Source organism: Leguminivora glycinivorella, chromosome 20 (assembly GCF_023078275.1).
Source record: "Leguminivora glycinivorella isolate SPB_JAAS2020 chromosome 20, LegGlyc_1.1, whole genome shotgun sequence".
Classification (NCBI taxonomy): domain Eukaryota; kingdom Metazoa; phylum Arthropoda; class Insecta; order Lepidoptera; family Tortricidae; genus Leguminivora; species Leguminivora glycinivorella.
The window spans coordinates 1,839,098-1,863,490 of NC_062990.1; the positions used below are offsets into that span (position 1 = coordinate 1,839,098).

General features: G+C 37.3%; 1 protein-coding gene across 2 annotated transcripts; it reads left to right on the forward strand.

Annotated features, from left to right (window-relative positions):
• Nucleotides 1-88: 88 nt before the first annotated feature.
• Nucleotides 89-23,906, forward strand: LOC125237161. 2 transcript variants are annotated; one of them, XR_007178299.1, is made up of 11 exons: nt 89-339; nt 1,889-2,036; nt 5,217-6,253; nt 7,954-8,122; nt 9,724-9,896; nt 14,931-15,148; nt 15,937-16,101; nt 19,180-19,303; nt 19,878-19,967; nt 22,221-23,141; nt 23,278-23,906. XR_007178299.1 is itself a non-coding variant. In XM_048144143.1 (10 exons), exons 1-10 carry the CDS (start codon nt 265-267, stop codon nt 22,746-22,748), a joined length of 2,727 nt encoding a protein of 908 aa, XP_048000100.1. In that variant the 5' UTR covers nt 89-264; the 3' UTR covers nt 22,749-23,906. The 2 variants fall into 2 exon arrangements, 1 of the variants encoding a protein (XP_048000100.1); XM_048144143.1 differs by having other exon boundaries at nt 22,221-23,906.
• Nucleotides 23,907-24,393: the final 487 nt, after the last annotated feature.

Sequence of the window (24,393 nt, forward strand, 5' to 3'; positions counted from 1 at the left end):
GGCAGTATACAGCATGATCTTAGTCTGACCATGAGGATTGAATAAAAAAAAACAAAATTGACAATGACAATCTTGTGATTCACGTCAACTCAGCTGAATTGTGTATTTTTATTTATTATCAGCATTTCTGTGTTAGATTTTCTTAATTTTCCGCGTTCTTTATAGTTCAGTAAAGGCAACGCCTTATTTAATCTGTGAAAAGTGTTATTTGAAGTGTGAAAATTGATGAGTACCTTTGTTTTGTGTTCGTGAAATCTTTCAACAATGTTTGGGAGGCCTAGGTGTAGGGAATATACTCCTCTAGCGACCCAGCAATTACGGCTTCGGAGTCTTATACAGGTATTTAAGTAGCCAATAAATACATTTTAGCTTTAAAACTGACGGGAACGCAAAATTTTCCGAAAAATTCCTATAGGATATGTCATCAGACGCATCTTTGTTGTTAGGCTTCTAATTGAGGAAATAAGTCGAATTTGCTACTAAAATTGATGAAATGTTCATTAAAACCCATTTAAAATGTTATTTGGGTTATTTACTACTCTTATTTACCAATTGCAGTCAAAAATACAGTTAATATATTAAGAAACAGTAGATTAGATAACATAAGATAATGCATATGAAATGCACTGTTGTTATTGGCTTATCCTCTTGCGAGATGAGATTAATAATATTATTGCTGAAGTAAGACTGAATGTAAGTGATATCATGTTGATTGTTTTTCAATGTAGTAATCTGAAAACAATATTAAAACTTGACTTGAAATCCAGCTACTTAACTATAAAGAATTAATATTTAATAATTGATGAATTGACAGAATACAACAAATTTAGATGAAATATTTCAGTGAAAGTTTTGACATTTAAAGGAGAGCCTTAACTTCTCGTATGCCGGAACGCGGATCCGCATATGAGGAAACCATATGAAAAGGTTAAATAATAATTAAACTTGTTTATAAAATTTATGAATAACTTTCTAGAAATATCTATTGGAAATAGATGAATATTCATGGCTCGCTCTACAGATGTCATATATACCATAGATCAAGCAAATGTATCTACTTAGCATGTCTGTCAAATGAACTCAGTAAAATTCACTGAGTTGTCCGTCTTTAATTGCAGCTTGCAGCTTTTGAGCGTCAGTTTTTGTAAGTTGCAGTCAATAAAAACATTAAAAATGCCTTGTTATGTGATATTTAATCGCAACAACACAAAAATTATGAACTCCCCGTTAGGCCGTTGCCTGAGACATATTTAAAATCACAGGCAAGTAACAACTTCAGTACAAAATCTGACACGCTTGGCCGCCATACAGTCTTATTCTGTGGCTCGCTCCTTCATGGTCATTACTCTTCTTCTCAGTCGTTCCCTCATGGCTGAGGATCGTGACCAACAGTGATTTCTCTCCACTTGACGCGGTCTAGGGCCATATGGACTGCCACCTGCATGGAACCACAAGCTTTCTTCACGGCCTCAGCCCACCTTAGCGGTATTCCACCCCTGGAGCGTCGGCCTTCGACTTTGCCGAGCATAATGTTCCTTTCGAGAGTGTGCTGTTTAGAACGCATGATATGCCCGAAGAACCTGAGTATTCTCTCCTGACAAATAGTTGAGAGCCGCTTGGTGATATTCAGTTCTCGCAGTATTGACTCGTTAGTTCTAAAAGCAGTCCATGGGATCCTGAGCATCAGTCTCCAGCACCACATTTCAAAAGCATCAATCTTTTTCCTATCTAGGGTTTTTAAGCTCCAAGTCCAGTTTCATGGTCATTATACATACTTTGAAGATAGAAAGACACGAAGAGTTATGTGGAGGCCCTATGCACCTATGAGGTGTCCTAGGACAATCAAAAACAACAACAAAAATAATAAAAAAATCATGTCACATTTCAGATTGTAGGCTACAACATCCGACCACCCGAAGGCTGTCATTACCAGTGCAGTTTCTACCTGACCCTCCATCACACCACCATGTCGGCACCATTCTACACTAGTGAGAGGATCTGCTCGCCGCATCCAAAATGGAAGGAGATAGATTCAGGTAACAAATGCCGAGCTATACAACTAATACAAGCTCAACAAGGGTGGTGTTTTGGTGATGGAAGGACCTACAGAACTAATTTGTTCCCTCTATTGTCCTTTGAGTCGTCGGAAACCTGAACCCTCCTTAGAACTTGTACACTCCCTTTTGCTTGCTTAATGGATTGGCAACGCGTCTGGCCTAGCGCGTAGTGACCCTGCCTGCTAAGCCGCGGTCCCGGGTTCGAATCCCGGTAATGGCATTTATTTGTGTGACGAGCACAGATATTTGTTCCTGAGTCATGGATGTTTTCTATGTATATAAGTACTTACATATTATATATTTATATCGTTGTCTGAGTACCTGCAACACAAGCCTTCTTGAGCTTGCCGTGGGACTCAGTCAATCTGTGTAAGAATGTTTTTTTTTATTTTATTGTAGACTGATCAGCGATTGACCCTAGTCATACCTGATGGAAAGTGAAGACAGAGTCTAAGATGTCCTATAATATTTATTTATATTTATTATTTATTTATTAAACACCCATATAATTTTATTATAACATTGTAAAATTACCCATACAGACAACAAATACTTATTCAACCGATGTAGGGAACAAATTAAATTATTTTATGAAATATTTTTTGATTTGTTCTTTTTTTAAGTAGTAACACTACTATATATAAATTATAAACTGAATTAGACCCCGGGTTCGATTCCCGGCTTCGCCACCAGTGGGCTTGATCGCTTTTTCTTTAGTGTATGGTATCTAATTCAGTTTATAAATACTTATTCAAGTTAGATAAAATTGATAAACAGCGTCAGTGACTATAATTGTATTAAAAGACACTAATTCATTGACACCAAGCAAGACCTCATTAATACTTAATCTCCTTTCAACAACTTTATATAAAAATTATCTTTATTCCACACTACAAAAGTTGATTTTAGTTAAAACGGTATAATTTGCATAATTTGTATATCAGTTGGCCCATATTCTAGCGGGGTTTATCTTTAGTGAGTCATGTATTAAATGTGAGTGTGCATGGAAAAACGTCCCACTATGTCGATTGTTATAAAGTCGCTTTGTCAGTTTATTCATATAAAGATACAAGTAAATATCGCCTTAATGGTAACCTACAAAGTGGGACGTTTTACTAAACACTCACATTTATTGACGGTTTGGTAATAATACCCCTTCGCCACGGGTACACTACACCACACAGCCAGGAAAACGTTGTCGACCTGATACTGCTTGAATAGTCTGTTCGAGACTTAAAGGCCAATGATGATGATGATCATGGTAATTGTTTTTGTGACAACGCGTGTGTGAAAAGCCAAACCAAATCTTGCCACTAAAACACCGGCCAAGAGCGTGTCGGGCCACGCTCAGTGTAGGGTTCCGTAGTTATCCGTATTTTTCTCAAAAAGTACTGAACCTATCAAGTTCCTAACAATTTTCCTAGAAAGTCTTTATAAAGTTCTACTTTTGGGATTTTTTTTCATATTTTTAAAATATGTGGTTCAATAGTTAGAGGGGTGAGGGGGGGGCACACTTTTTTTGCTTTGTCGGCGTGATTGATATACATATTGGTACCAAATTTCAGCTTGCTAGTACTAACGGTCACTGAGATTATCCGCGGACGGTCGGACAGACAGACATGGCGAAACTATAAGGGTTCCTAGTTGACTACGGAACCCTAAAAATGGCGGCAAATTTTAAAAATGTAGGGCTCACCGGCCAATTATCTCCATTAATCGCGTGCCTTCCTAAACCTTGACGTTGGCGAAATCATCGACGAGCCATAACACTTAACTTTGATTGGATATGTAGGGACGGAAGTTTAATTCCCATAGAAAATTTGAATTTCGCGCTTTTTTAAATTATAAATGGGCTTACTCTTGGACACAGACTAGCCAAAGGCAACAGGCGTGGCCTACGATGGAGTGAGCTCGCCCAGAAGATGCCTGTTCACCCTTGATTTGAAGGTTGCCGGGTTATATGAGCTCGGAAATATAGACGCCGGCAAGGAATTCCAGTCCTTTTTGCTTTTTTTTATTGCCAAGGTGCGTTTCTCCAGAAACTTCCTGCCCCGCACAGCTAAACTGTGGAATGAATTGTCGCCTGCGGTATTTCCGGACCGATACGACCGACCGACCGATACGAATCTTCAAGAACCCATCTTAAAGGCCGGCAACGCACCTCCAACACATCTGGTGTTTCGGGTGTCCGTGGGCGGCGGTGATCGCTTACCATCAGGCGACCTGTCTGCTCGTTTGCCTCCTATCCCATAAAAAAAAAGATTTGGTTAACCGTCTATAGTACCTATTTTTTACTTATTAGAAATCTACACAGGTACCTACGTCCACACTTTATGTGTCGCCATATCAGTGGGCGAAGAGATACAGATATGTGGACGTCTACCTTTCGAGCTCATTCGGTCAAATTATAATATGTCGTGCACAAAAGTCCTTACGAATATATATGACGAGGATAGATGTCATATTCATTGTAATCTGCGTCTGCGTCATCCTCCACAATCGAAGCATTAATAATACAATGTGCGATAATAACAATTACATCATTTGTGGCGTTTCTATACCTAAAAGGTCCTTATGGTTACGTGCATACATACATCCATACCTCCTAATATTATAAATGGGAAAGTGTGTGTGTCTGTTTGTATTGACGTGAATTTTTAAGTTGAGATAGATGAAGAGAGAATTTTCTCGCTCTCTAACCCCCCACTTCCCTACGATTCTGGGGGAATTTAACTACTACTACGAATTCATTATGTTAATTACTACTACGAATTTAGTCATATAATATAATTCGACATGAAGTTAAGTTCAATTCCTATGACGTCACTACATAGCGTTTTAGGAGATCATGTATCTTTTGTACATACCTCTATAATATATGTATAATCACGCCTGTATCCCATAAAGTGGTAGGCAGAGCACATGAACTACTAACTTTCAGTGCCACTCGTGGCAAAAAGAGGTTGAAAGAAATCGAAATTGTGACACTGCAGTGACAGGTTGCCAGCCTCTCGCCTACGCCACAATTTAACCCATATCCCACAGTCGACTTCTACGACACACACGGGAAGAAAGGGGGTGATGAAATTCTTAACCCGTCACCACACGGGGCTATTATCTTTTTTTTTACTAACTAAATAACAAATCTGTTCTTTTCAGAAATAACTCATCGTATGTCCTCAACGAACGTTGTCATACGCATCTGGTGTCACATGCTACCACCAAACAAAGATTACGAAGATACAGACCGACAAGACACCGTCATACAGACCTGGGGGGTATACTTCACAGGCCTGAGGTATCTAGGGGCCAACTTAGCCTTAAACTTCACCTCAGACTGCTTCAAAAGCAATACCCTAGTTTTTCAAATGCATGGAGGATATTTCTGCTCATACAAAAGTCTTAAACTAGATATAATACCACCAGAAAATGAGATAGAACATAGCTCATTATCATCAGATTCTTCAGGCAAAACTAAAACATTAGAATCTAGATTTATTCAGAATCATGCAGTGAAATCTAGATCGATATCACCAAGTAAATTTTCAAGACGGACCGATAAAGAATATTCAAAAAGTCATAGTCCGGTCGAAAGAGGATTTAAACAGAATTTTCCTACTATTAAAAACTCAGCGAGTTTAAACATAGGACAGAGCAGGGATTTTAGAGAACGGAGCGAAGAAAAGAAGTTAGATCCAAATTTAATATATGAACATTCACCGGATACTCAAGATGTTAGTAGTGATGTTAACTGTGATAATTTATCTAAGAACGCTTCGAAAGAAGATTTAAATAAAATAGATTTGAGCGAGACCGCTGAGAACTATGATCTTCGGAACGAAATTGATGTACCGAAGTATCGGTATAACGCTTTAAGCTTTTTGAAATCAGAGATCCGACCGAGTTACAATTCGGATAAGTTGCAGAAGTTGCATATATTGCAGTATTCGATTAAGAAGAAGCAAGAAGCGGTGCAAGATGTGAGAGAGAAGATTTATAAGAGTTCAGCGTTGGCTAGTAGTTTGACGGATGAGTTTGGTGATGAGGTGCGGTTGAAGAGCAAGTCGCAGCGGAACCTGTTCTCTCCGGATGAGGAGTTGGAGAGGACGGTAAGGAATGGAAAGGTGAAGGATGAGAAACCGGTGTCGAATGGACCGAGACTGGCGTTGAAGTTGAATGATCTCTTATCTTTTAAGGTTGGTATTTTTTTTTTTTGCATATTTTGAGGCGGAGCGTTTCAGCTGCGGGAGTTCGGACTGAGTGGGAACGAGGCCAAGGCGGTGGCTCAAGATAGGCGTGGAACGATCTTGTGGAGGCCCTATGTACCTGTAGCACATTATAAATAAAGAGTACTATCGTACTGTACAGTATGGCCACTCCCGCACCCCGCTGAAAGTGCCGCCAACCCCCTCTCGGTTACCTTACAGTTACTTTAGCTTAGACTGTGTGCTAGGAACGCGCCTCTTTCATATATTTGAGCGCTAGTGTCCGAGATGCGCCTATAGGATGCCCTAGGACAATCAACAATATTTGCATATTTTATTTATTAAGATACAGATGGTGTAGTGAATAATATTTTTTATTCGTATTTTCTCGGAAATGTTCGTATTTGTTCATGATACGGCAGTAGTGCGACTGCTGAAATACCGTAACACGACACACATAACCTAACCACAAAATTAAAATTTTGAAAAAACCCCCGACTGCGACATAGTTGACCGATTTTCATGAAACATGGCTAAGAACACTCCCGACTAACTCAGCTTTCAGACAAAAAAAACTAAATCTAAATCGGTTCATCCGTTCGGGAGCTACGATGCCACAGACAGACACACACACAGACAGACAGACAGACGGACGGACAGACGGACGGACGGACGGACGGCCAGATGGACAGACGGACAGACAGACACGTCAAACTTATAACACCCCTTCGTTTTTGCGTCGGGGGTTTGTGCGATACTCTCCCGACATTGAGCTGTTTCAAAATGTTTAGGGTAAAATTTTGCATAATTCCTGAGACCCCGCTCAAAGTTATTAAGTACCTACCTAGATGTATTCGACGTAATCACAACTCCTGACGATTTACAGTTTCGCAAAAAAGAGTCGAATATTTAGTTTCCTCATACAAAAGTGACTCAATAGTTGATTATTATGCAAATCTTCGTTCCTTGCAAATTTTCTGCTCTTATTTGAGGACGACCGGTTTGGCTCAGTCGGTATCGGTAGTGACCCTGCCTGCTAAGCCGCGGTCCTGGGTTCGAATCCCGGTAAGGGCATATATTTGTGTGATGAGCACAGATATTTGTTCCTGAGTCATGGATGTTTTCTATGTATATAAGTATATATTTATCTATTTAAGTATGTATATCGTCGCTTAGCACCCATAGTACAAGCTTTGCTTAGTTTGGGGCTAAGTTGATCTGTGTAAGGTGTCCCCAATATTTATTTATTTATTTGCCAGGCTGTGTTTAAGAGTGTTTACCACAGAACTTAATTTAGATAGAAGAAACAAATTCATATATTTGTATAGGGGCCGAGCGTGTCAAATTTTGTACTGAAGTTGATTCTTGCCTGTAATTTTAAATATGTCTCAGGCTCTTGATTGTTCATAATTTTTGTGTTGTTGCAATTGAATATCACGTAACGAGGCATTTTTTATGTTTTGGTTGACTTCAACTTACAAAAATTGACGCCCGAAAGCTGCAAGCTGCGAGTAAAGACGGACAACTCAGTGGATTTCACTGAGTTCATTTGACACGCTAAGTAGATACGTTTTCTTGATCTATGGTATATATGACATCTGTGGTGTTTACTCTTCGTGTTTTAATTTATCGCCTCTCGTTTCGAACTTTCTCTTTTCCGCACTTGTATCGCAATGTGTTGTTTATTTCAGTCGAAACCGTCCCCCTTCCAAAGGGCAGAGCACGTGAGGCTAACGAAACAGATAGAAATACTCCGCTTCAAGAGGATATTACTGGCGGATGAGAGAGACAGCAAGCTAGCTAACATACGAAGACTAAAAGAGAGGCATGCTAAACTTTGTGAAGAGAATCAGGATTTAGGTAAGTATTTTTTTAAATTCTTAAACGGGATAATAGGCTACTTGACCCTTTTTAAAAGTCTGTCTTATATGATTAAGTACTGTCCAATTAACCGAATTAAAATATTACAATAATCAGGCGAAAACAACACAGTCATGTTAATCTATAGATTCTAGATCTAGATCTTATAGATCTGTGCATCAGGTCATTCTATTCGAAAACAACATTTTCTGACTTTTTAAGTATGAAGACATACATACATACATATAATCACGCCTGTATTCCATAAAGGGGTAGGCAGAGCACATGAAATACTAAGTTTCAGTGCCACTCTTGGCAAAAAGGGGTTGAAAGAAATCGAAATTGTGACATTGCAGTGACAGGTTGCCAGCCTCTCGTCTACGCCACAATTGAATCCATATCCCACAGTCGACTTCTACGACACCCACGGGAAGAAAGGGGATGGTGAAATTCTTAACCCGTCACCACACGGACCAGTATGAAGACATAAAGTTCAATATGTCAGTGATTGTTTTGACATGCAGTAAGGTTCGAATTCCATGACGTCACTACATCGCGTTGGCCAAAGTAAATAAAAAATTACACACATTTTTAATCGAAAATACGTAGTCATCATACACTTTTAATACCCAAAATCTATAAATATTGTTTTTTTATGTCAAATAATACAAGACAATCATTTATAGTGCCAAATTCGATATGAGTCTCTGTAATAAAATTTATTGTAATGTGTGTGTTCCTATGTACATTTCTGAGGTTGTGCAATAAAGTGGATTTGTATTGTATTGTATTGTATTGAGTCTAGTAGCCTATTATTTGGATGTTCTTGCTTCCGCTTGAACCACTTAAGAGATTACTCGTTCGTTACCCAGTAATCACGACGAGAGAGACAACAAGGTCGCTAACATGCAGCGGCTGAAAGAGACACATGCTAAGCTTTGTAAAAAAAATTAGGATTTACGAGTAGGTGAGTTGTCACATCAAAGCATGAAAAGCTTCGAACAGTACCAATGTCTTCTGAAAGTTCTGAATTTCAAATTATTAGATTGTGACGACCGGTCTGGCGCAGTCGGTAGTGACCCTGCCTGCTACGCCGCGGTCCCGGGTTCGAATCCCGGTAAGGGCATTTATTTGTGTGATGAACACAGATATTTGTTCCTGAGTCATGGATGTTTTCTACGTATATAAGTATTTATATATTATATGTATCGTTGCTTAAGTACCCACAACACAAGCCTTCTTGAGCTTACCGTGGGCCTCAGTCAATCTGTGTAAGAATGTCCTATAATATTTATTTATTTTATTTATTTATTTGAATCAGAATTTTTAAAACTATGATTTTTTAATACTTTTCCAGTTATAGTAGAATAGAATAGAATAAAATAAACGTTTATTCGTGAACACAGTTCAAGACAAAATACACATAATAACAACAAGACAGAAAGGAATGAAGTGCCACAAAATGGCCTCAACACAGCGTGTTGCTGGTGACTTCCAGCGCTGATCTTCCGATATACCTAGAGACCACATACATGCCAGTAGATTTTGTCCAGACCTGTGGCGATTAGACGATACAAATAAACCTTTTTTACTCGTTACAGGTTTAGAACTAATGCAGGGTTACCACAGTCTCTCCCGTCGCACTGATCGACTAAAAGAGCAGAGGCAGTCTGCGGCAGCTCTGAGAGAGCTCGCGGCGCGGGCCCACAGAGAGTTGGCGACACATAGCGACTCATTATTGCAGCAACTGGCGCAGATATTCTATATCGAACAGGTTAGCTTTGATACTTTTGTTTTTAATTCCCCTTGTTTTGGCATAATTTTACAATCAAGAATTATTTTTGGCATAATTCACCTTTCGCATAATCTGTTATGGCGCAGAATTTTTATCATATGTGCTACTATATTAATTAGGGCTTGCAATATCGGACGATTTTCAATTCCGGAACTGGTTTTCGAGATTGGACTTCAATTCCGAAATTCCGGAACTAGTTCCGGAATTGAACAATTTTTTTTGGTTTGTGTTTCTGGTGGGTTTTTGATGAAATGATACAATTTTAAATTGAAATTTAGTATAAATCGACGTTTAAGACAATAACTCCGTACCTGTAAGGCATATAACACCGAAATTTTCATTTTAGTAATTTTACAGGAAAGCCCATTTTGTGTCAAAATCGGTCTTGCAAGGTATTTCGAACTACAGTTAACGATACAAACGAGGTTTTAGTGCCAGTTTCCTGATAGTGGTCAACGTTATGGTTATTTTTTTATCCATTGACCATCGAAATAATATAAAAGTAATAATTTGGCATTAAGAATGGCATAACGTCTTGTTCACATAACTGTAATAAAAGAAATATTGAATTACCTTTATCAGACTCGAGTAGGGACAAAAGATATACAAGATAGCCCAAAAAGACAGATTTTATAATTTATTCCTAGGTTTTTGTAAAAAATAAATCATTCTTTTCATAATTTTCCATACATTTGCTTCTCAAATCTTTTGATTTTGTGGTAAGTGGACTTAGATAGAGTTTAGTAAAATATGCACACGTCTTTGTGAAAAGTGTAGAAAGTAACTACGACGTCATGCTTGTGAATGAATGTAATACCAAATACTACGATTTCCGTCTGAACTTAAGACTTTATGCCTAAAATAGGAGGAGGAAAGGAGATGCCTTATCACCTGTGCTCTTCAACTTGGCCCTTGAACATATTGTCCGAAAAGTGTTAGCGTTGGACATAGGGCTGGAGTTGAGCGGCAGGCACAAAGTGATAGGGTACGCGGACGACCTTGCTTTATTAGGGAAAAGTCGAGGGGAAGTAGAGCTGGCAGCTAGTGTCCTCGAACGAGAGGCACACCCAGGATTAACCAGTCCAAAACTGAATACCTTCACATGAAGCGCTAAAATACGCGAGTTAAGCGCGCAAGTCTTCATGTTGGGGGTATCGTCTACCATGGAACTGACAAATTTCGGTATCTTGGATGCACCATCACCGACACAAACACCAGGGAGGAGGAAATTATAATTCGCATCCAGAGTGCGTTGCGGTGCAGTGCAACCCTCCATAAAGTGTTGGTGTCCAGGCTTCTCAGTAGAAATACTAAGCTGAGAATATATAACACCGTAATTCGACCAATCCTAATGTATGGCTGTGAGGCCTGGACACTAACACAAAAAGAGGAAAGTCAGCTCCTTGTAGCGGAAAGAAAGATATACCGGAAAATCCTGGGACCTGTCAAGAGAGATGACGGCACGTGGAGGATAAGGAGGAATGCCGAAATAGAGGAGTTGGTGGGCGAAGCGAACATCATCGGCGTAACCAAATCCCACAGACTTCGCTGGTTCGGCCACCTACTAAGAATGGGAGAGGATCGGGCTGCCAAAAGGGCGTATCTGGGAAGACCAACTGGTGGCCGCCCGGCGGGTCGGCCCAGATACCGCTGGGGAGACAGCGTGATGGCGGATCTGTGTCAACTACAAGCCGATAATTGGCAGGAAGCTGCGCAGGATCGGGATAAGTGGCGTGCTCTCGTTTAGGAGGCCAAGATCCTCTTTGGATCACAGTGCCATACTAGTTAGTTAGTCAGAATATATATTTCACTTATTAGCTAAAACAATTGAGAGCAAAACCAGAAAGTGACAGTGGTATAATATTAGCGGGTTAAAACTACACTATCTCGCTCTAACTAGCCCTGGATGCAACCTTTTGGTCATAAAATAGGCACTACCTGAATCCGAGCAGTGTTTAACTTAATGAATATACTTACATATTTTTTATAGACGCGGTGGTAGTTTTGTAAAATAACCAGGCTGATATTACACGTTTTCGTCCAAAAATATATCTTTTTTCAATTCCGGAATTTTCGAGATTATGTGTTTCAATTCCGGAACTGTAATATCGGAAAAATTGTCCGAAATTCCGGAATTTCGAGATTCCGGAATTCCGGAATGCAAGCCCTAATATTAATGTTGCAGGTCTAAACTTTTCTTGTTGTATTTGTTGAGGTCGCAGTTCTAACCTAACCAAACCGACTCTCTTGACAGCATTTAGTATGGGTGGATCTTCTTATTTTAAGAAATAGACGAAACACAATTATGCAAATCAATTTTATTCATAAAAACAATCGGCGTAAACAGAATTATGTGAACTTATTTTCGAACAAAGTAATATTTGAATTATTTTAGATTATGACAAATAGTTTTCTGCCAAATTAAAATTCGCCGAAAATCGATTATGCGAAGTCTGTTATCCGAAAATCGTTTTAAATGGCATCGTCATTAAACAAGAACAAGTCTGTTATCCGAAAATCGTTTCAAATGGCATCGTCATAAAAAAGCAAATTGTAAAATCAATATCCGCATTATGTAATATGATATAACATTAACACGTTGGTAGGCACTCGTAAACTTTGCTCAAAGCCGGAGAACCCGCTGGGTAGGTTCTCGCCTTACAAACGGGCGCTTATAAATTACGACCGTTTTCTGACTTAGTGCGCCGATTTTTGTCTGGTGTAGTGTGGAGTATATCCCCCTCTCATTGATTGCTATATAAGTTGCCGCACGCTGTATAATATGATGCACAATAAACCTATATCTCACACAAGTGACTTGTCATTTGGTTCCCACCTCACATGGCGACCCTGCCAGTTGATTGTGGTGAGTGCGAGTGAGTGTAGTTAAAGACTAGAATCCCCTCCTCACACTGGTACTGAATATGTTAACAGCTTAGTTTATCTGTAGCGGCTTTAGGATCTAGCTAAATCCGGCGCTACAGTCGCCCTTGCGTGATGCTCTTTCCCACCACGCCTCCGATTTTGCTCTCGAGAGGACAGACAAGACGAGAAGGCTAGTGTGGTGCTCTGTCACGCTTCAATGACACGGTAGGAAGCAGGCGGGTGAAATTTTTAGCCTGTCAAACGGGAACAAAGAAGAAAAATACTAAAAATAGCATAGACAAGATAAGATATCGTTTATTCAAGTAGGATCTTACAACTTCTTTCGAATCGTGAAAATTAATCATAATCATAATCAAAATATTTATTCGTAATAAACTTAAAAACTACACATTATGGATAAAGTACGACTAAAAACTACAAATGTACAAGGGATGGGTAAGTTTATCATGAAATGGTCCCGTCTCTGCATAATGCCGACCCGGAGGTCAGCGCTGATCTTCCGACGAGACCATTTGCGAGACACGAACGCAGCCGCGTAATTACATTTAAATTAAATTAAAAAAATAAGTAGCAAATTTACAGAAACAATACACCGTGTTTCCGGTAACACTCAAAACCTCAGACACCCCAACTGATTTTTATTTTTTTAAACTCATCTAGAGTATTCATCTTTTAATCTGATGGTAACTTTTTTTTTAATTGAATTTTTAATTTTCTGTACAGCTCTACTTGACTTTTAGCTCTACACTCAATAAAATAATTGCTAACTTCCACCATAAACCATAAAACTATTTATTTGTGTACGTTACTGCAACGACATAAGGTTTACCAATAGACAGCTAAGATGTAATTGTAAAACACTTTAAAGCTTTGTCACAGTAAACTTCAAATTGGACAGGTAATCGCAGTAAACAAATTTAAACCCAATATTCAAAATGACAAGGTTGTAATTAGGTACGAGTTCAATTTGTTATGACTTATGATAAACATTAAGTTTAAACTGACAAACAACGTCAAACTCGTAGCGGAAAAAATAATCGTTCAAGTAACCAGCCAGTATTAATACCCCCAAATACTGAAAAAGGTAAACAACCTCTAGCAATTCGATATACACAATGTTGTCTTACGAGTACAATAGAAAATAATACAAATTTAAATAAAAATATTACCCCCATCAAGATATAGCTCAATCGATTCTACTCTCGATTCTGAACAAACTGTTTTCAGGTTTTTAGTGTTAAGTGAAACACGGTGTATAACTTAACAATAAACCTATGAAATTTGCTTCTAATATATTATAAATATTATCATTCATTATTAATTCATTTAGTTTAGTTATAGACGGCCATGCATTTTTATCATTGATATATTCTTGAACAGTGTAGTATGCAGAGTATGCTTTACGTAACAGGCCGGACTTTACATATTTTTTAAGTGAATGTAGTGGTAAATCCAGTGCTTCCCTTGGTAATTTATTGTAGAAAAGAGATTAAAAAAGTATCACGACTAAATCGAAAACCTGTCTGTACCCAACTAGTATTACCACCGTCGAAACTAGCAATGGTAAGAAACGGCCCTTACTGTCGATGCGTGCAAGTCATGAATAAAGTGCTTGGCTTACTCAGTCTAGAAACTAATAACAAAATATTTAAAAATAGACTAAAAGACATTTTAATAGATAAATCGTACTATACAATGAACGAATTTTTTAATGATGAAAGTTGGATTATATATAATCCAACTTTCATCATTAAAAAATTCGTTCATTGTATATACAAATTAATTTAGTTATGATTAGTAGGATTATTATTGGTATTTTTATTGTAAAATTTAGTGCGGTATGATTGACATTTTTATTATTATTTTTTTAGATGTAAATATTTTATGCATGAATTGTCGTTTATTAATGTGAAGTAGGCTAATATTATTTTAAAATCCGATATTGTACACCCTAGCAGGGTAATCGTGTACCTACCTGACCAAATGTAATACCAAACTGTACAAATGAACATGATTTACAATGGAATAAATGAATATGAATATAGAATGCTACACATTGTCCTAGAAAAGATTTCTTTAATCGCTTTACGCATGACCTTATGATTGTTTTCTTCCTTTGTTTTCCAGGTGGACCAAACGACCTGGAAAATCCTGGATGTTCCACTCCCAGTGTGCTCAGACGGCGCGCGGCCGTCGGGCGCGGCGGATGCAGTAGCGGCGGGCTTCGCGGCGCAGGCGGTCGTGCTCACCGCCGCCATCTTGAATTTACCCACAAGATATAAAATTACATTGTTGGGTTCAGCAACTAAAATACTAGACATCACGCCGGATTTGCCCGATCCAAAGTGAGTAGACTTTCAGAGTAATTTATGAGTGATTTTGACGGTTTGAGGCTTTTTAAAGACAAGTTGTTGTGTTCTCGGCCGCCATATTGAATTTACCCACGCTATATAAGATCACATTGTTGGAGTCTGCTACCATAGAGGGAAGAGTTGTAATGCGGATTATTTGTATAGGCATAGTTAAGTGACATCTAGCGACAATCTCGCGTCAAATAGCGTGAATTATCAGTTCCACTACTCGATGTTAGGTGGCAACAGTGTCTCGTCGGCCAAAAATTTAATATTAGAACAATTTACTTATATTACAAGCAGAAGGAATTGAAAACAGAATACTTATTAATACTATTGTAATATTAGCTAAAAATTGGTGAGCAATAGACTCTTCGTTCGTCGCGACATCTTTTGACAAGTAGCAGTACTTATAATTTAGGCTAGTTGACGCGTGATTGTCGCTAGATGTCACTTAACTATGCCTATACAAATAACTCGCATTTACTGATGTATGGAGTTACAACCTTCCCATACTGATTCCTCTATGTCAGCTACTAAGATATTGAATATTATATTACGCTAGATTTGCCGGATCCAAATTAAGTATTTAGGTGTGCGCGCCTTCGCTTGAACCAGTTGTGAGACACCCTCATCATAACGTAAATGGCCTAGTGCTTGAGTGACGAGATTATATCCGCTGTGCTGTGCCCTACCACACAAAGCGGCATATCATTCGCTGTGCCCTACCTACTAGCATCATAGCTCCATCTCTCCACCAAAATGTTCACTTTGAATTCCAGCATACCCCTGTTCGCCCGCGGCGGCGACGCGACGCTATTCCGCTACGCCATGTTCCTACTGAACAAGTGCATCGCGCAGCTGTTGTGGGCTAGGGGCCTACCTGTCACTGATATGAGGCCTACGCTCGCTAATCTACAGAGACTGATGACTACTCCTCATAATTCGTAAGTATTCCAAACATTTTCTTAGCACCTCCTTTAAGGCTATTCGTTCTTTAAGCCCCCAGCTAAAGTTACATAGTATAGATAGATAGATAGATATCCGTGTATTTGCTTGTCACAATACACACAGAATACACAAAAGAAATAAGTCACAAAGAAGAATTAAAATTCATACTATCCATACTATCCATACTATCCATACTAATATTATAAATGCGAAAGTAACTCTGTCTGTCTGTCTGTTACGCTTTCCCGCTTAAACCACGCAACCGATTTTGATGAAATTTGGAACAGACAATCTTTAGACCCTGAGACAGAACATAGGCTACTTTTTATTTCGAAAAAAAGGGATGAAGGGGTTGAAAAAGAGGTTGAAAGTTTGTATGGGATTTCTTAATTTTAAAAGATAAAACCATGAAACTTTATATTTTAGCACTTGATAAGAAATCATTGAACATCTTGATAACGGATAGGGATAGGGATAGCGATAGCGATACGGATACGGATACGGATAATATGGGTATCGTTAGAGGGATACGGATAATCGGTCGGCGGTCTCTTACAATCAATGTGCTCTAAGACGATCGTTGTTTGATTGCTTGAAGATTACGTTTGCGATAAGTATAAGCAAAATGTAAAATTTTTTAAGGGATAATAGAAAAAAGTACTTTTTACCCACCGATCATAGTGTCGAAATACGGGCTATCTGGGATGTTTATAAAGGTTTCCCCAGCGTATATAGAATTACCTACGCTGTGGTCGATGTGTAATATTTCTACAATCATTGCAAGCAAAAGTATTATGTGCAATCGAAATAATCGCAGATAAATATACCTACAGAGAAACCTAAGGATCCAAATGAAAATCTTAATGAATACTTTTATTACGCGGGCGAAGCCGCGGGTAAAAGCTAGTACATAATAAGCAAATGGAAAACAGGAAATTGCACAGATTTTTACAATAGTTTATTATAATACTGAACGCGTCGCAACTAGACAAAAGGCTCAGGATTACGCTACGCCCTGAGGCAGCAGCACTGATGTTCTGCCGGAACCAGATCAGATCACGTCAACACATAATTAAACAGGATAAGAAAAATTGTAATGAGATGAAAGTATACAGGGTGGCCCATTCAAATCGGTCAGTATGGGAAAGTCTGAAACTATAAGACATACGAAGATTTGTTCTTAGGAACCATGTCACCGATTTTGATAAAAAGAAAAACTGCATTCATACAATTAAAAAAAAAAGTGTACCCAGCTGGGGAATCGAACCCGGTTGTTTTGAAAAAAAAAACTTACACTATTTCTATTCAGATATCGTTTGTGTAGGTCTTAAGCAGTAAATATCTCTAAGAAACATAATGTCTAAAATGAATAAAATGCATTTTTTTCACATACTTTAATTTATCATAGTAGGTGTTCAAAGTGACCAAAATGTGTGATCAAAATCGGTGACATGGTTCCTAAGAACAAATCTTCGTATGTCTTACAGTTTCAGACTTTCCCATACTGACCGATTTGAATGGGCCACCCTGTATACCTAAAATACCTATAAATAATTGCCTATGAAACGAGTAAGATGAATGTTGTGAATTGTGATGAATAAATTGATGAGTAAATTAAGTATAAATTAGAGATATTTCATGCTTTAGCTGCGCCATGCTTTTGGCTAAACAAGTGTATAGTGTATAGAGCAGTGCGGTATATATATGAACTGCCAACGCGTTCTTCATTAAGAGAACGTTTTAGAGATATAAATATTCTAACAATGGCATCACAATACATCTATGACTGCATATTATATGCTCTAAAAAATATAGAAACGTTTAAAAAATGTAACAGTGCTAGAAATAATCACAAAATAGTTATAATTAGGTCTCGTGTAAAGCGATTAAAGAAATCTTTTCTAGGACAATGTGTAGCATTTTACAATAAATTACCAAGGGAAGCATTGGATTTACCAATACATTCACTTAAGAAATATGTAAAGTCCGGTCTGTTACGTAAAGCATACTACACTGTTCAAGAATATATCAATGACAAAAATGCATGGCCTTCTATAACTAAAACTTAATGAATGAATAATGAATGATAATATTTATAATATGTTAGAAGCAAATTTCATAGGTTTGTTGTTAAGTTATATTGTTTCTGTAAATTTGTTATTTATTTTTTAATTTATTTTAATGTAATTTTGACGATTCGAAAGAGGTTGTAAAATCCTACTTGAATAAACGATATTTTATTTTATCTTATCTTTATCTTATCTGTTGGGGGCGACAGGCTTACCCTTTACTTATGCGAGGCCTACGCTTGCTTGATCTACAGAGTCCTACCTAGTCTAACGTAAGCAAACTAGATTTTTTAGCTCTTTAGACCTTCCTAAATCTTGAATCCTATATGAAATCTACGCTCTACAGAAAGTAACTATAGATAACCTCTTAATTCGTAAGTGCTACACTCGCTAACTCATAAAGACTAATGATAAATCTTAATTCGTAAGTATTTCACATTTATTGGATTCCTTAGGTATTCTTGAATCTATTCTATATTGAGCTTCTTCTAGTACAAAGTCTAGGCTAGTCATTTAAAGATATATTTTAACATAATCTGTATCTCTTCTCTCATATTTGTCTAAATGTATATTTACATGATTACCAGAAAATTCATGCTAGAATAATTTCCAATAAGAGCCACACTGTCTGACACATTTTAAAATGATGGAATTTATTATTCAATCATCCTTAGGAAGAATTCTTATTTTTAAGAAGTTTAACACTCTTACGGTAGATGTCGCTACGGGTCCCATTGACCTTCGTAGTGGAAAATTTCGCTGGTTTGGTTGAAGTCTTGGTGGCTCAGTTGGAAGAGCGCTGGAGTATCGATCCAGAGGCCGTGAGTCAAGTCTCACCCAAGGCAGACATTTTCCACTTTTAAATTTATTCTAAGCCTATGCTAAGGATGTTTTGTAGTATTTAACAATTTTGTATCATTCTGTCTGTCCTCTCATACTTTCGTTGTCTGAAATACTGTAAAGTTCACGCTAGAACCACTTCCGAGCTAGAGAATGTTGTTATAGGAGCGACACGTCAAAACTGTTTGGAACGCACCGATGGCTGCCGGAACGGTGTTCGCACACGCAGAGCTTGAGAAGCCTTGTCGCCTCAGATAGAGGGAAGTACAGGCAGTTCAACAGGTTTAAGGTAAGATAATGGTACTTATTTTGTCTAGGGATACTCAAACTTGAGGAAAATAGCTAACTGAAATGTATCACATCTTTTGAGTAGCTTACGTAAGAACCGAAAACCCGACTATCGGCTATTTTATGATTTCTCCCTGGGAAGACGGCTAACCCAATATGGATCGCGGCATTACACCATAATATGAGAAACATTTTATGGCGGTCGGTTGTATAGTTTAGCTTCACACTCAGATAAATCCAGCCTACCCTCTTAAGAAATTACTACCCTTTTACGTCTTCTCACCAAATCGTAAAATCTAATGTTCGGATTTTTCCGAATTTGTAGTTCAGATTAGATAGAGCAGATTATTTTAAATCAAAAGTGGTTCTGCTGCAAAGGGAACTAAGTGATAAATTACATTATTTTTTATAAAATATTTTGTGTAAGTCCAGCGGCCCTGAATGAATGTATTTTGTCCAAGCTTACTTTGCTGGACTCTATATATTAACGTTTAAAAGTGTTTTCTTACACGGTTTTACTCTACAGTTTATAATTTATTTAATTACGCTTCTAATACATTGTATTGTGTTTGCAGGACTCCGTCGACGGCCAATCCCCACAGGCCGTGATGACGCTGAGTCGACACCGACACTCTAGAAGTGTTGGAAGTTACAACGACGACCAGGTATTTACGTAGCCAATCCTTATAAACTTTATAAAATGTAATATTGTCTTCGGGTACCGCGATAGTTACTCATGAAATAAAACTATGGAAACGGATATCCAAACTTTAATAGAGAAGATGGCTTTACTTTACCACCGGCTTGGGATCCAGTAGTACATCTGATAATGGAACAAGCACGACGAAGGCTGTGAGGCATTTGTGTTGTATGGTGTTGGACATTTGCAGTTTGTTTTTGTCAATTGTGTGTAGATTAATTGGTTACTTAATTGTTTTTTTTAACATAGTAATGGTAAATTTTTTGAATATTGTATAACTAGCTTTATTAATAGTGTGTGAACCTGCCTTAAAATTCTATATTATTTGTGGTCATGGTTCGTTAATATTTCTTGTATGTGGGTAGCTTTTGCACATTGTAATTTTTCCTCAGTCACCCGTTGACCACGAACGCTGTAAAGTGTTCGAAACGTCGGGATGAATTTTAAATTCATTATACGCGATTTAATCCGTTTCCATAGTTTTATTTCATTTATAAAATGTAAATCGTAAACTAGAACTTTCCTTTGCTAATCCGCGAATAGATAACGTGCAAGTCAATCAGTGCTAACCTGTTACAATTACTTGCGTATTTTTTACATGCAATTAATTTTACCACCCTCCCACCGCAAAAATAAAAATAAATACGCAAATAAATATAACAACCCACCACCAAAAATACAAAACTCGACACGTGTTTCGCCTCTCTACGAGGCATCCTCAGGAGCTGATGTTGACGGTCCGAAGTCCCGCAACTGGTCAGTTATTTTATTTTTGCGGTGGGAGGGTGGGAAAATTAATTGCATGTAAAAAATACGCAAGTAATTATAACAGGTTAGCACTGATTGACTTGCACGTTATCTATTCGCGGATTAGCAAAGGAAAGTTCTAGTTTACGATTAACATGGATTTCCGCAAAGTAACGCCTGATTCCATCGATTTTATAAAATGTGTTTTTTAAACTGTAAACCGCTCTACATGTCATAGGAACATATCCATACTTTAAAATCATTTTCGTTTCGTTCGACCGCCAAAGACGTCAATTGACGCACAGCTACATCCCAATACCAACATTCGTGCATTTTGACAAGCACAATGAAGAGCCCGTCAAAGGTTCAAATGAGAAAATAAAAGCGTTTTGCTTTCTGAGCACGGCTGATTTTCGTAAATGGGCAAAAAATTTTTTTATTTCAAAAAATTCTTACGTTAATTCATTGTATGAAATATTAAATTATTAACTGTTTCGTTTTGTATAGATACCGCTGTAAAACTTATAAATTCGCGGTCACCAAAAAAGCTTTCATCGTGCTTGTCTATGACTGAATTATAACATTACCATGAAGAACACTATAATAAGTTTAGTAATAATTTAAGATATGTAAAGCCTAAGTAAAAATATGCTTTGAATTCAACATTCGTTTTTCCTTAGACTTCACCTCTTTCACAACGAATTCTGTAATTTGTTTAAAAACTAACACTTAGGTATTTGTTTAATTCAAATAATTGATTTTAACTATAAAACTCCCGTGAGACTCATACATATTTAAAAATATTTTAAGCGGGTTACTCACGTATTAAGTCGATATAGCGTTCGACATGTTTCGGCTCAATTTCGAGAGCCTTTCTCAAGAGTAGCGACACCCCGCCTTTACATGTCGAGAGCGCGACGCATAAACAACAAAACACCCGAACCGAAACATGAGCGAAACATGATGATTGAGCCGAAACATGTCGAACGCTATATCGACTTAATACGTGAGTAACCCGCTTAAAATATTTTTAAATACAAATAATTGATTATTTATTATTATTCACTTTATGAAAGTAAATGATAACCATTAACCGCAAAATACTAATTTCATTCGTAATTATTCACAACGCTACGAATATGATTTAATTTGTGTTCATTTATTTCATTGCACGTAAGTTTCTTTTTATATTTCGTAGTTAGAAAATCACCAAGCGCATGCGTCTTTATTTATTTTTTGTAGATAGTAAATTCTGTATAATGATTTAATGATTTCACATAAAAATATTTCTTAAGCGTAATACATTTTAAATGATCGAAAACAATACTTGACTCTTATACCTAGATATGTAATACCTTAGTTTTTTGAGTTACAATAATTTAGTAAACAAGTAAATAAAACACTGTATTGTACTTATATAGCAATATTTTTTTAGAAATGAAAGTTTTTATTATATCTTAATTTTTCACAGGAATCACCCGCATTAGACCAGTCAACAACATCCATAATGGGAAGTGAACCTAACATCTACAACACAAAACTGTCCCACGTAGCATCAGAACCGCCAACACTCATGAAATCTCACAATTCCGACTCCGAAATACTTCGACACACAACAGAAAACGAAAAAGTCATATTCACTTTAGGCGACGACTGTATAAATGACATTAAATCTGACAGATTAGTTAAACTATCTAGTAATAACGATGATAGTGAAGATGTTAAGAAAATCTGTTCAGAAATTAAAGATTTCTGTGAAATCAATGAACAAAAAGATTTTGACAAAGACGAAGAAGGTTTAGATATAGTTAAACATCTTGAAGGCAACGTGGATATAGATATAGCGAAATATATGGAAGAGAAGAGAGTCAGCGTTGTTGAAACTTGTGATGACTGTGAGGATTGTGACGAATCTTGTGCTAAAGTGACTGATGTTATTGTAATACCTAGTGCGGAAGCCATATTGGATACTGGACAGGAAACGGAAGTGAAAGAGTGATTTCTACTACGGATATTAACATTATTGTGAAGATTGTTTATATATAATTGGATATTTAATTGTAAGGTGTTTTCTCATTGTGGTTCAAGCGAAGCCATGAATGCCAATTTAAAATATATTTTAATTTTGTTTTATTGAAACTGGATTTTTTTGGTTAGGGCGCCTTGCCACTAGAAATGTGACAAAATGACAATATTAAGTTAGAACAAAGACTATAGACGGATAAAGTCTAAGAAAAAAACGTACCTCAAAGCCATAGAGAAAAAGAATCGGTGACCTAGATGGCGTTACACCTTTGGGGAACGCTCGGCTAGATGGCGCTAATATTAACATTTCCTTTGACATTTTAACACATATCAAGCTAACAATATGGGCCAAATTGTCAAAACAGAGGTCCTTAAGTTTAAAGCCAGCGTCGAGAGATGGCAGTCTATGCACTGAGATTACACATTTTACTTCGACAGTAACTCTCTATAATACATACTCTATCCTCTTTGGTTAGAATATGGGCCAAATTGTCAAAACAGAGGTCCTTAAGTTTAAAGCCAGTGTCGAGAGATGGCGTTCTATGCACTATGACTACATCATTATTTTACTTTGACAGTCTTCTTTACAGCATAGCACGGGTGAAAAAAGTTCAACTAAGATTATTGTGTATTTACACATCTCTAGTGGAAAGGCATCCTTAAGCTGAAATGTCCACATTAGTAACTTGGAGACAATACTATATTTTGATGTTATCAAACTGATTTATGATATCATCTATGACTATATGAACTGTAAAATACATAAAAAGTCGTATATGCCGTTAAAATTATATTGCAATAGAGATATAATGTACAGAAAATCTTATTCATACCGATAAGTTAAAGCTTGTACTTGATTTTGTAATAGAAATTAAAACCATTTTATTATAGTCATCTATTTCAACACTTATTTAGGTTATTTTACAGCAATTCTTTTTGTCACAAGCAATTCATTCATATTCGATTCAATGATATTTCTTCAGAATTAATGTTTAATTAAATTATTAACTTGTAGTCTGTATCTTGAGGTATGTAAATGAAAATGAATGCTGAGCCGCGGTCCTGGGTTCGAATCCCGCTAAGGGCATTTATTTGTGTGATGAGCACAGATCTTTGTTCCTGAGTCATGGATGTTTTCTATGTATATAAGTACGTATTTATCTATTTAATGGGGAACTGTGTGTCTGTTTGTTTGTCCGTCTTTCACGGCAAACCGAAGCCACGAATTGAAGTGATTTTTAAGTGGAGATAGTTGAATGGATGGAGAGTGACATAGGCTTCTTTATGTCCCTTTCTAACCCTTCTGCTTCCCTAAAATGGAGGGTGGATGTTTGTATGGAGCAATACGAAACTTTCGAATTTAACGCGAGCGAAGCCGCAGGCAAAAGCTAGTTTGTTTATTTTTTTATTTTATTTCAAAAAACAAATTACACAGTATTACAGTGAGAAACTAAGGCACTGTGCAATGCATAAAACATCATTCCTATATTGTTAATACTTAGTGTAATAAAGTTAAAATAATAAACTTAATAACTAACTGAAGACACCCGATCATCCATCACCTCGCATAACCTCTGACATTCATCACATAAAACCTTCCATCTACTGGCAAAAACGGC

Coding starts and splice junctions, on each gene's coding strand:
- LOC125237161 (XM_048144143.1), top strand. CDS start 265: ATGTTTGGGAGGCCTAGGTGTAGGGAATATACTCCTCTAGCGACCCAG. Junction 6,254..7,953: donor ATGATCTCTTATCTTTTAAG/GTTGGTATTTTT, acceptor TGTTTATTTCAG/TCGAAACCGTCCCCCTTCCA. Junction 8,123..9,723: donor TGAAGAGAATCAGGATTTAG/GTAAGTATTTTT, acceptor TACTCGTTACAG/GTTTAGAACTAATGCAGGGT.